The 13,565-nt window shown below is 31.4% G+C and overlaps 2 protein-coding genes and 1 long non-coding RNA gene across 5 annotated transcripts; 1 reads left to right on the top strand and 2 right to left on the bottom strand.

Moving 5' to 3' along the window:
• Positions 1–912: 912 nt before the first annotated feature.
• Positions 913–3,612, bottom strand: LOC123707605 (pre-mRNA-splicing factor RBM22). Its single transcript, XM_045657791.1, has 7 exons — positions 3,380–3,612; positions 3,255–3,308; positions 2,662–3,155; positions 2,068–2,241; positions 1,786–1,928; positions 1,597–1,709; positions 913–1,420 (listed from the first exon to the last, which is right to left on the bottom strand). The coding sequence occupies exons 1-7, from the start codon at positions 3,431–3,433 to the stop codon at positions 1,130–1,132; spliced, it is 1,323 nt and encodes a 440-aa protein (XP_045513747.1). The 5' UTR covers positions 3,434–3,612; the 3' UTR covers positions 913–1,129.
• A 1,982-nt stretch (positions 3,613–5,594) lies between these two features.
• LOC123706845 lies at positions 5,595–10,121 on the bottom strand. 2 transcript variants are annotated; one of them, XR_006753434.1, is made up of 3 exons: positions 9,448–10,121; positions 6,275–8,508; positions 5,595–5,848 (listed from the first exon to the last, which is right to left on the bottom strand). It is a non-coding gene; the product is annotated as an uncharacterized LOC123706845 (long non-coding RNA). The 2 variants fall into 2 exon arrangements; XR_006753433.1 differs by lacking the exon at positions 5,595–5,848 and having other exon boundaries at positions 5,927–8,508.
• Positions 10,122–10,683: 562 nt separating this feature from the next.
• Positions 10,684–12,999, top strand: LOC123706844 (WD repeat-containing protein 61-like). Of its 2 annotated transcripts, XM_045656349.1 has the most exons (7): positions 10,684–10,831; positions 10,911–11,023; positions 11,229–11,395; positions 11,801–12,036; positions 12,151–12,338; positions 12,619–12,790; positions 12,871–12,999. In XM_045656349.1, the coding sequence occupies exons 1-7, from the start codon at positions 10,814–10,816 to the stop codon at positions 12,958–12,960; spliced, it is 984 nt and encodes a 327-aa protein (XP_045512305.1). In that variant the 5' UTR covers positions 10,684–10,813; the 3' UTR covers positions 12,961–12,999. The 2 variants fall into 2 exon arrangements, with proteins under 2 accessions (XP_045512305.1, XP_045512306.1); XM_045656350.1 differs by lacking the exon at positions 10,684–10,831 and having other exon boundaries at positions 10,991–11,126.
• The last annotated feature ends 566 nt before the right edge of the window (positions 13,000–13,565 follow it).

Below are 13,565 nucleotides of genomic sequence, written 5' to 3'. Positions count from 1 at the left end.
CAGGAAGGCTTACTGCCAAAAAAATACATTGAAATTAATACATTTTTTAATTAAATATTCGTAGCATTTTTGGAAAAAAACTTTTAAAAAGTTCACTTTTGCATATTGCATAAGGGGGTAAAAATTACGACGAATAGTCTTCACGCGTCACGTCCATGAATACACAGAAAGTGTTGGTGGGGGCGTTACCATTTTGTTAAATTGTATAGCTCATAAAAGCTTGATAATGAATACATACTATGCTCTAGAACTTGCCCAAGCGGCGAATCATCTTTTCAGTACCGTGCTAGACACGGACAGCATTGGTTTAAACGTTAAAGTTTGATTTCGTTAGCAAATAAAGTAATAATACCTATGTAATTACTATAAAAATGTGCTTAAATTTGTAATAAAAGACAACCTCCGAACCACTGAAACTGAAGTTGCACATTTGCGCTCTGATTTTACACAATTTTATATGCACAATAGCTCGTACGGTGCGGAAATCCAAAAATCGACATGTCAGGCACTGATCACCCGATTGCCTATAATTGATGAATTAAATTTCTAGAATATCTATCTAGCCATACTCTAAAAACCAATTTAACCACTAATTCAATTTCATTTAGTTTAAAATAAAATGAATTTATAACAGTTGTTGTTACGAATTACTGTTTACTATTTTTTTATCCAGCATTAGTTTTAGTATTTTTTTATTCAATTATTCGGACATGCATTACTACTATATATAGTTTACTAATTTCTGCATGTATGTAAACTAGAAAAATGATTGAACAGAAACAGGCAAATTGACATTGACAGCTTTTTGGAAATGTTTAGCAGTGGCTGAGAACACCCATACATACAATGAAATCTAAACCTCCATAGTGATTTATGTATGGAAACAAAGGAAGTCTAAAAAATTTAAGGAGCCATTTTTGAAAATTTATATATTTCTATACCTTATTTCAAAATACACAGACATTATGTTACAAAGTTATATCGTAGCACTGTACAAAAATGCATACATTAGATTTAGTATTTTGATACTTACATTGTGATATTTCAAAATGTCCATCATCTACTCAATTAAAAAAATTAAGACTTAAATCTAAGAGTCATATTTAATTCTATTACACATAGCTACAAATTAAGTTTGTGGGGCAGATGCGTGCGCATGGGCACCTAAACGCGCTGGATCTTGGCTGGGATAATGCAAAGCCAAGGGTGGACCTGGCGGTGGGCCAGGTGGACCTGGTGGCATTCCGGGTGGTCCCGGCGGCATGCCAGGTGGACCAGGCGGCATTCCAGGTGGCATACCTGGGGGCCCAGGGGGCATGCCCGGCGGACCTGGGGGGAGTGGAGGTCCACCCCAACCACCCCAAGGCCCACCATAGTGGTGCAGATTGAAGAAGTCATTGGGACGGTTTGGAGGTGGCATCTGGAAAGTAGTTTTAAGTTATTATTTAACCATTGGTACCTTTTGAGAGCTTAGCTTTCTGTATATTTGAACCTTCTTGTGTAGTAAACAATCATACGAACATTTATTTATTGGAAAAAAGATTTGATTCAATGATTCAAGACTCAGATTTAGTTAGCCCTACAAAAGATTCTTACCTGAGGTGGGAATGGGTGTAAATAAGCCGGCGGTGGAGGTAGAGTTCCAGGCAAACCAGGAACGGGCTCTAGTGGGGGCGCCATTTCACTCTTATCATTATTTCCTTGACGGCCTGTTAAAAGGAAATAATGTTTATGTTAATAAACAGCACACCATTTAATTAATTGTAATCCAGACTCTCCCCTCACCTTGAGATTTGCCCCATTTTATTGTGAGTCTCTTGCCTCCTATCACCAATCTATTGAATGTCTTATCTGCAGCATGCTCAGCTGCACTCCTTGTTGTATACTGCACAAAGGCACATTGTGCCCTTGGAACTAAGGTCAGTTGCCTGAAATGAGAGAAATTTGAATATAGCATTTTAAAAATAGTAAATCACAGTAATATTAAGTATGATACAATTTTATAGTTATGCATATTACAATGTATTATACATTACAAAGGTTACTTAAATCCCATAATCAACATACCTTATTTCACCATATTGATAGAAATGTCCTCTCAGTTCATCTTCTGTGATATTCTCAGGCAAATTCCCTATGTACAGAGTTGTCACCGTCCTGTCTTCTGGTGGTGGTAATGCAGGCATTGCTGCTGCACGCCGCATAAGCTTCTCAGCCACAGGATCATTTACACCATAGTATCTGATTTGAAAAAAGTATTTAAGAATTATTTAAAGTTAAATATATACAAGTTAAATCTTGCTACTATCCTGTCTGGGGTTATAAAGGCACATTCAAATTATATGGTATTAATTGTCTATTAAAAGTTCAACTTAGTTAATTATTTTATGATTTATATAGGTAAATCACGTAACTAAACATTAACTAAAACTGTTATAGAAAAACTAATCATTTAATATTTTGGTAAATCAACATTAATTTACTTTACAAACTTATTGCTATTATGAATCTTATCTTTATAAGAAATCTACTAAACCAGAAGCAGATAAAAAGTTTAATTTTTTATAGGATAAAATTACTTTCTTCATCATACTTTAGCCTGAATAAGTTTATTTGACTAAAAAAATATTTTTTTATAATATGAAGAAATTATTACTATACCTGTCCTTAATATTTTGATCAGCTAAGGGATCATCAGGATCAGTTGGCTTTTCATGTCTATAGGGACATTCTTCACCTCTGCGGCATTCACCCTTAACCCAAAATGAACACACATGTGGTCTATTCCTTTTATAATATGGTGCAGTTCTTGCCAGGCGTAACAGTAAGTCTGAAGACCCTTTTGTTTTTAGAGAGGAATTGCTTGGTTGAGTTGGATCAAACTTAGCCATTTCGCTATCTAAGTTCTGTATATAATACTCCTTATTAACTTCATTCCGAGGTAGATCATCCTGTATTTTTAAAGCAGCATCTCGAACTTGAATAGGTAAACCATATTCTAAATCTAGGAGACATGTTTGACAAACATTTTTAAGTTTTGAGCATGTTTGACAAATTTCTGTTTTTTTAAAACGCATTCTAGCACCTGGACACCAACGAAAGACAGTAAATGGTCTAATACAAATTTTACATTCTTTTCCATATTTTTCTTTTGTCTGTAATAAATGAGAAAAATTATAAACAGTTTTGAATAAAGATTCATCACTTTATTTCCTTGGCCATATAAAACCAAGAAACGTATATAGACAACTTACCATACGAATATAAGGATTGTCTCCAAGACATGTCTGACATAAAATAGGAAAGTCCTAAAAAATAGAAATAGAATTAAAATTGACACGGGATACATTTTATACTTAACATATTTGTTCTTACTTACGGAATCTTCCCAATTTTGTCGATTGTAAGTATTTGTAGATTTTGACATAGCCATGTTGCTAGGTTATATTGAAACCGTCACTTAAAAAGAAGCTTCGGAGTGGATCAAGATTTAATTTATTATCGATTAATTGTTATGTTTCATAGACTTTATATTATCTTTTAAAATTATTCTGAATTGAATAAAATAACTATCTAAGACTGGCACATCACTCACCAAAAACGAGATATACCACAGCTTACAACTCACTCCAGAGCTGCCAGTTGAAAAAAAGCATTATCGATCATACAGGAACTCAATAAAATCGTATACCAAGGAAATTTTGAAATGAAATAAAAGTGGAAAGGTTTTATTTTAAATGATTGGCTGCCTTTTGCCTTGAAGAATGTAACTTTATATTTTGAAACCATTTCGACGTCACAAACTGTGCACCTGACTTTAAATTGGTTTTTACCGGGCCGTAACCTAGTTCGTAGTAGTTAGTAGTTAGTAGAGTTCCTGGCGCAGGTCGCTCTTGTTCATTTTCACTTCTTGCTTAAGCGTATTGAAGTAACACAATAAACATTAAAGGCAGTATGCAGATCAAAAAAGGATATAATCAATTAGAGCTCGAGACTGATGAGAAAAACAGGTTTTTGACAATTCCAAGACAAGCCGTTACAAGAAAAAAATTATAAGTTTTGTAACACTGTACACAAATACAGACTTTATATGAAAAAGGGTTTTCAGGCGTAAAGGGTCGTCTTTGAAGTAAAATATCTAGGCATAAGTGAGGTTGTTACCCGAATATAATACTTGCCGTTTAATATTCGTTTTATTACGAAATGTTGGCAGCAAACCGCTACAGTCGTATATGAGTAAAAATTCCAGAAAATCTTAGAAGTACGATTTAAATCGTACATCTGGCAGTAGCTTTCTGCAACCTGCTTAGTATTATACAAATGTTCTAAGTAAACATTCATTATAAACAAATATTAATAGTCTTGAATAAAAACATTTAATTAATAAAGTTGTATGTTTTTCTTAAACTAAAATTATCTGAATATGCTTATTTTATTACTCTCATCTATAGATAGTCCCATTAACATACCTAATCTATGATTCAATAATTTTAGGGGAATCAAGATGTCTAATTTTTAGGGTACCTACATTTATAGAATATTAAGGGGAGCTTTATTCAAGAAAAACATGTATCATAAAACAACGCACGATTCTATACAATTTATTTAACCCAACCAATACACTAAAAGCGTGGCTATAACTGAAATATAAAAAAAAATGATAATCGGCCTATTTTATAATAGAGTCAGACTAATAAAAGAAAACGAAAAAGCGCGGCAAATTTCCAAAAATTTAGTATGGTATCCCTAAAAGTTTGATGTATTTTGTGGATTAAAATTGCTTGATACTTGATTTTTTTTAAATTGATAATAACTGTATTTCTATAAAATTAAATTCTATACGCATTTGGTCTTTTATTATTAATACTTAAAACGACTAGCATTGCATGGAAAACTAAAACTATATTTATTATGAAACACAACTTTATTTGGAATAATCAAAATCCGAATCCAAAAGATCCATATGCATAGATTCATCACAGTCATTGCTGTTATGATTATCTCTCGAACTCTACTTTTAATAGTTTTACTTAAACTTTTATGTAAACACGTAAATGAATAAATAAGAACAAAATAAACCAAAACGAATGTTTGACAACAGCCAATTCGAGAAATTGACAATGATATTCTGGGTTGCCATCCGAAAGTTTTCAAATAATTCAATTATCTTCTTTCATTAGTCAGACTCTACTTGAATGTATTTATTATTCATATTTGAAACGTATAAGCGAATGTACAAAAATAATTTTAAGGGTTTTTAATCGATATTTAATTGAATATTCTTTAGGAGTTGGCATCACTGACTAGCACGGAAGAAACTACTGTGAACTTACGATAAATAAATTTCTATGTTCATTACTGTCAAATTTGTTATTTATTATAGTAGTCATCTGTAATTATAGTCGTGTCAAAGTAAATACCGTGGGGAAGATTTAAGAAAACAAGTGAAACGATAGAATAACATGTGAATTAGTGACCGTAAATAAGACTTGGCTTAAAGGTCTCGTTACCAGGCCATAAAATTATTAAAAAAAAAAAAATCGTGTCAAAGTTTTCTTGGCGGGAAATTGAAAAAGCGCGGTACTATTTTTTCTAAAATAATACTTTAATTAAAATAAAGATTATTTCTTTGTAAATAACAGTATTAATAGACAAATTAAATATAAACATAGTGTATAAATAATACAAATGGAAGGAAACGAGGGGGGCGGGCTTGACCCGCCCAACTCAAAAAAGAGACCACGACGGCGGCTCGAAGATCCCCAAAATGTTTCTGATGCTGGCGGCGGAGGCGGTGAGAAAGACTCGTATATCCCATATCTCAAGCCTAATTATAAAAGACTATATCCTGAAAATTCTATTAATATGGAATTTAAGGTTATTATTGAAAACAAAAATATTCAGGACAGGCTGGGAAATAAAAGCCCAATATATTTAAACCACATATTCTCCGAAATTAAAGGCGTGGTGGCAATAAGGCGAATTAGCGCAAATAAAATTGTTGTCATATTTAAACAACATAATACAGCTAATAACTTGATACACAATATACATTTTCTTGAGAAACATGATATGAAAGCATACATTCCAGCAGCTCAAATTGAAAAAACTGGTATTATCAGATTTGTGCCTGCAAGTATATCAAATAAAGAACTATTTACGAAATTAACTTCTACAAATGAAATAATTGCAGTTAGGAGATTTATGAAAAAAATTGGCAATGAATTAGTCGGAACACAAACTGTTAGTATCACATTTTTGCCAAACTCTTTACCTGAGAGTGTCCAATATGATTTATTTTTTTACAGAGTGTTTGAATATATACCTCCTCTCCAACAATGTTTCAAATGTATGAAATTTAATCATTATGCTAAAATTTGTAATGGCAAACAGTGTTGCTCTATTTGTTCAGGTGAACATTCTTATAAAGACTGCAATAAACAAAATGAGATTTGCTGTGTAAATTGCAGTGGACCTCATTTAGCAATATCCAAAATGTGTCCAATAAAAATGAATAAAATCCTAGAAAAGAAAAATAAAATAACATATGCAAGCATTGCCAGCACAAAAGATAACAATGAGTTCCCTCCCCTTCCACCATGCTCCAACCCTGTAAATAAAAAAGTGATTAGTGTAAATAATGCACCCAAACATGTAAATAAATCTGTAAATATTAAGCCTGTCTCACAGGCTGTAAGTATTAATGATATAAAATCACAAATCATTGCAAACAGTGATGTACTTATGGCCCTGGTACAAACACTGGTTCAAATAGGTAATAAGAATGATAATGAGCCTATAACTACAACATTTATTAAAGATATACTTATTAAAAATTTGTCAATATAATGGATACACAACCATATACAACATCATCTCTACGTATTGCGCAATTTAATGTTCAAGGTGCAAATCATAAAAAACATCTTCTTACAAAATTCTTAAATGAAAAAATAATATTGATATTTGTTTACTAAATGAGACATGGTTAAAAGACCATCAATCTTTTTATATTTCCGGTTATAATTTCTACAATAAAAATTCAAAAAATCCTCGTAATTGTGTAGGAATATTAATTAAACCATATTTGAAACACAATGTTATAAATACTACTTTTTATGAAGATATTCAAACTATAGCCATAAGTATATACACAGAAAATACTACACTGTCTATTCTTTGTGTGTACTGTCCTCCATCATGTAGGAGTATGAGAATGAATAGATTGCACAATATTATAAGAGAATTACCGAAGCCTCTTTTTGTAAGTGGTGATTTCAATGCACATCATATTGCTTTTGGATGTATGTCTACGAAAAGTCGAGGGAATAACTTATATAATATAATTGATGAATGTGATTTATGTATTTTGAATAATGGTAGCTTTACTACAGTAAATTATCCTACACGCAACCCCTCAGCAATAGATGTAAGCTTTGTTAGTCCATGTGTGGCTCCTCTTTGTGAATGGTCAGTACATGATGATGCTATGGGTAGTTATCATTATCCAACCATAACAAACATTACAATGTGCATTGAAAGATACACAATTAATAAACATGTTGACAGATTTTTATATGATAAAACAGATTGGACAAAGTATAGTGAATTTTCTGGTTTGGTCTTCCATGACATGATGGTTAGCGAAGAGAGTCCAATAAAATCTTATGATGAGTTTTGTAACCGGCTCAATAAACTCAAACTCATGGCAGTTCCTAGATTCACTAGGACTAACTTTAGGAGTAGACCACCAGCCCCTTGGTGGAACAGCATATGTGAACAAGCCGTAATACAATCTTACAAAGCCTTGAAATTGTATAGAAATGATTCAACAGAATATAATTACATCAACTATAAAAGATTAGATGCTTTAAAAAAACGCACTATAAAGGAGCAAAAAAGAATCAGTTGGAATGGTTTTTGCAATAGTTTCAATAGAACTACACCCATCAGTAAAATTTGGAATCTCATTAAAAAGTTTAAGGGTATCAGAATTGGTAATAAATCATATAGGGATGAATTTGTAGAGCCACTTTTAGATAAGTTATCAGATAGTAACAATTTACTTGACCCAAATTCATTAGACAATTATTTTAATATTAACAATGAAAATCCTCAATCTAAATTTTTATTGGATTCTTTTTCATGGTCTGAACTCTTAATGAGTATACAATCTAGAAGAAATACTAGTCCTGGTTTAGATGATTTTCCATATTTATTAATAAAACATCTATCTGAATCTGTACAAAAGCTATTTTTGAATGTTCTTAATAATCTATGGCATAAAAAACTCATACCAAGTTCATGGCAAACTCAATGTGTAATACCTATATTAAAACCAGATAAGTCACCTGAACAGATCAGTTCTTATCGTCCAATCTCGTTATCATCATGTATTGGAAAAATATTTGAAAATATGCAGAATCCAATAATGTCATTCCACACATTCAATATGGATTTCGCAGAGGAAGAAGTTGTGTTGATAGCTTCATTTCTCTCATATCGGATCTGAAAAATGCAAAAAACAATAAATTACACACAGTTTGTGTATTTCTAGATGTGCAAGGTGCATTTGACAGTGTGGATCCTGGCATACTGGTGAAGGTACTCAGTAATTCTGGTATACCTGGACAATTATGTAAATGGATTTATGATTTCCTTAATAACAGAATACTATATGTTAGGCATAACAATATCTTATATGGACCTAGAACTGCATCAAAAGGTACTATACAAGGTGCCACATTATCACCCTTGTTGTATAATTTGTATACTTGTGAGATATGTAAATATGTTGATACTAAAAATGTAAATATACTTCAATTTGCAGATGATTTAGTGTTGTATAGTTCAGATGTAAATTTAACAGTAGCCATTGAAAATGTTAACACTGCCTTAAGACAGTTAAATAATTATTATCAACACACATTAAAATTGAAAATAAATGCTGGCAAAAGTAATTTAATGCTATTTGGAAAGGACACACCAGTAGTGGATGTTGTCTATAATGGTGATGTCATTCAAAGAGTCACCTCACACAAATTTTTAGGTATTATCATTGACCAGAAATTGTCATTTGAAGAACATATTAAATATGTATCTAGGAATGCATTAAATGGTGTTAACATTTTAAGATGTCTAGCAGGTGTTACATGGGGTGCAGATCCCAAAATACTTTCATTATTATATAAATCTATTGTAAGAAGTCATTTTGATTACAGTTCTTTAGCTTATTTAAATAGCACTCATGTACATAAATTGGATATATTGCAGAACAGAGCTTTAAGGATCATATCAGGAGCAATGTGTTCGACTCCCATAAGGGCCATGGAAGTCGAAACAAATATTATGCCATTGATATTGAGACGACTTATGCTTGCAGAAAGATACTGCCTGAAACTATTATCATCAAATAATATCCAAATTATAAATAGGATAATACCTCACCCAATCAATATAGATGGTCCACTCACTTCACCAAATGATCTCCTGAGAGGTACATCTCCAACTCTGTGCCAGATCTTCTTAGAAATACAATCTCATTATTCGAACATCAAAAAACTTTCACACTGGTCGTGTTACACTCATTCATACAGTTGTATCACTCATCCTATTACGATTTTATCAAATTCAATCGAAAATAATTCAGATTTACTGGCTTTTATAGAAGAAAATAACAAGTATTATACAATCTACACTGATGGCAGTAAAGGCAATGATTTTGTGAGAAGTGCGGTATATGATTCCCAAAAAGATGTTGCTCAAAGCTTTGCTCTCGATAAAAAGTGCTCCATATTTACAGCAGAGGCATATGCAGTGTTGGCCGCTTTAAAATCTATAATTTCTATAAATAATTGTAAATATTTTCTAATTTTGACAGACTCTTTGAGTCTTTTAAATAGCCTTAAGCATTCTTATATTAATAATTTTAAAACTAATTATATTATTTATTTAATTAAAGATACTGTCTTGCGGTTGCATAAAAAAGATATAACTGTTGCCTTTATGTGGGTACCCTCACATAAAGGTATTACTGGTAACGAAAAAGCAGACAAAGCTGCATATGAAGGGATTAACACTCTTAATGTCAGAAATGTGGTACAGGTTCCTATGACTGATTATTATTATATCAATAACTCGATAAAAAATTTATGGACAACATTATGGAAAGAAGATCAAAAATTGAAAGGAAAATGGTATGGTAGTATACAGGAAAATTTACATATAAGACCCTGGTATGATGAGTTGAATACTAGCTGTATCGTGAGTCGTGAGTTCGTTACCACAATCAACAGATTGCGCTTTGGGCATAACACTGCACCCGCGCACCTCGCTAAACTTAATATTATAGGTAACAATATTTGCTCTTTCTGTAATAATAACGAGATCGCAGATATCAACCATATCTTTTTTAAATGCCAAAACCAAATATTCATTTTTAATAGACTAATATTGGCAAGTGAAATAATGGAAATTAGTGATCCCTCCCGCCGCCTGTTGTGTGATTTGCTCAAAAACAAAAAGTGTTATAGTGCATTATATAAATACATCAAAAATACCGTGGGGAAGATTTAAGAAAACAAGTGAAACGATAGAATAACATGTGAATTAGTGACCGTAAATAAGACTTGGCTTAAAGGTCTCGTTACCAGGCCATAAAATTATTTAAAAAAAAAAATCGTGTCAAAGTCAATTCTCAATTAACTTGTTAAAATTGTGAAGATTTCGTGTATCGAAATATTAAACAAAACATTATATTTTGTTTTGTTGACTGACTTCAATAAAAATAACAAAACCTTAATTTTAAACTAACATGTCTATTACAACCCTTGTAAGTCATACTCAAATACATATTTATATCAAAACAATTACCGGCAAGAAATCATCCGAATTATATTTATTTATTTTAGTATTATGTACAATTAAAGAAAGAAAATTCTCACGATGATTCAATATGGTGTTGTGGATGGAGTAATATTAAACCCGAAAAGAAAATTGACGAGGACAATAATGAACATTCGCAGTATGTACACATAACCTATTACCATATCTACATAACAATTAATAACGGAAGCCCGTTTTGGATCTAAGGAACAACAATATTTTCGTCCTATCACCTATACTATGTATGTCCTTTCATTTGGACCTCATATAAATTATAGTCAATTTAGTAGTAGAATATTAAAAAGAATACAATTTTAAGTATACATTATTATTTTATTTTACAGGGATTCCAATCCAGAACAAGAGGAGTCAAAAAGCTATATTATAACTGGAGGCTTAGATGATATGGTTAAAATTTGGCAGCTAATTGATGGCAAACTTGAAGTGAAGCATCAACTTGATGGTCATTCTTTAGGTGTAATATCAGTAGCTATAAGCCCTGATGGCAAAAGTGAGTTATACCATAAAAAGGATGTTATAATTAAGAATGGAATTAGGATAAGGATTTTTTATTTTTTAAATGTAATACTACATTTTGTGCTATGGAGTGACCAACAAAAATGGGCATCTTTGTAGGAGGCTTTTACCTAAACCGGGGTTCCTGTTAATTCATAAATAAATAATATATATAACTAACATAATCTAAGCTAACCTACTAACAAAAATCAATATTTTTGGTTAGTGTAATATAGCATCTACCAACTATTATAAAACAGGAAATAAAAAGGTTTATAATTATTATTAATACTACATTTTAAATGCATTCAACAGACATGCACATAAACTTGCACACACATTTTCATAAAAATATTGCTAATGACATTTTGTTCTTAGGCTTTATGTTTATAATTTTTAGCTCTTGCTAGTAGTTCCCAAGATGCATCTTTGATATTATGGGATATTGAAACTGGGGAGAAATTAAAAACTATGGAGACTGGAGTAACAGATGTATGGACATTAGATTTTTCTCCTGATGGAAAAAATGTTGTATCAGGAAGCAATGCTGGAAAAATTCTGATATTTTCAGTTGAAACTGGTAAATTGGAACAGACATTAGATACCAGGGGTAAATTCACATTGAGTGTTGCATATGTGAGTATACTTATTGATATTTATAATATAAAATTTAAGGAAGTGCATAGCTTATAGATTAAAAACTGTATTGTTATTTTTATTTATATTATTAATTATGATATTTTTTTTAAGAGTCCTGATGGTAAATATATTGCAAGTGGTGCTTTAGATGGAATTGTAAAAATATTTGATGTAGCACAGGGTAAATTAGTTCATACATTAGAAGGACATGCAAAGCCTATAAGAAGTTTGTGCTTCTCACCTGATTCACAACTGCTATTGACTGCATCTGATGATGGACACATGAAACTCTATGATGCGTAAGGCTAATCCTTTTGAGTAACTATTTATTACATATTAATTTCTGAAAACAACATTCCCTTTTCTAATATTTATTCATCACAATAAGATGTTATATTGTTTAATCATAAAAATTTGTTGAAAGTGTTGAATGTCTGAGAAATAAAATTTGTTAAATAGTCAAACTAAAAGCTTGGTTAAATTCAGCCAAAATAAAAAGTAATAAGTTATTAAAATATTTAAATAGTTATTAAATATTTATACTAATGTTACAATAATCATTTCCTTTTGTGATTTTAGAGTACATGCTAACTTAGCAGGCACTTTGTCAGGCCACGCCTCATGGGTCCTATCTGTTGCTTTTTCACCAGATGGTAAAAGATTTGTATCTGGCAGTTCTGATAGAACTGTACGAGTTTGGGATTTAGATACTATGCAGTGCCAACATGTATTCAAAGAACATGTTGATCAGGTCATCTTTGTAAATAAATACATATACATCATAAAATCAATTTAGATTAGAAAACTAATAAGTTTTATTAATTTTTACAGGTCTGGGGAGTAAGATTTAATGCAGAAAGCAATAAAATTGTGTCTGTTTCAGAAGATAAAAGCATAAATATTTATGACTGCCCATTATAGTTATCAATATTCTTAATAATTATTTTGTAAATTATAATTTATAACTATATGATTTGTTTGATTTTATAGATAATGAGACATTGTATTGATTAGATTTGTTTTTTACTATAAGTAATAATGATCAATGGTCCTACAACCTTTTTAGGTCTGGGCCTCAGATTTCTGTATCTGTTTTATATGACCATTTATTAATCTAATAGGCATCTAATAGTAGGTGATCGATCAGCCTTCTGTGTTATTTACTATACAAATTGTAATAAGTAAATGAACAAACAAACATTCTCATCTTTATATTTATTCATCCTTCAACATATTAAATCCCATGAAATTGGCCCTAAATGTTATGTTGTGTTTACTGATTCCCATTTCTTATTATTTTATCGCCTGCCAGCCAGGCAAGTTAGTCCTAAGACCATACCACCTTGCCTGTGGCATATTTTTGTTAAATTACTTTTTATGATCTCGTTCAGAAATATTTAGCTTAATTCTATGCGAACAAGCTAGAGGCAAATCAGTCTGCAGCTTTTGTCTCTTTATCTGTATTAATTATTATACAGTCATGTCAGTGTGCCAAAGGCAAACTGTGTCAATTAATTATAAGACAC

The sequence above is a fragment of the Pieris brassicae genome, chromosome 3, assembly GCF_905147105.1.
Source record: "Pieris brassicae chromosome 3, ilPieBrab1.1, whole genome shotgun sequence".
Classification (NCBI taxonomy): Eukaryota; Metazoa; Arthropoda; class Insecta; order Lepidoptera; family Pieridae; genus Pieris; species Pieris brassicae.
Note: the sequence above shows the minus strand (reverse complement) of the source record. Positions and strands in the feature narration are given on the sequence as shown.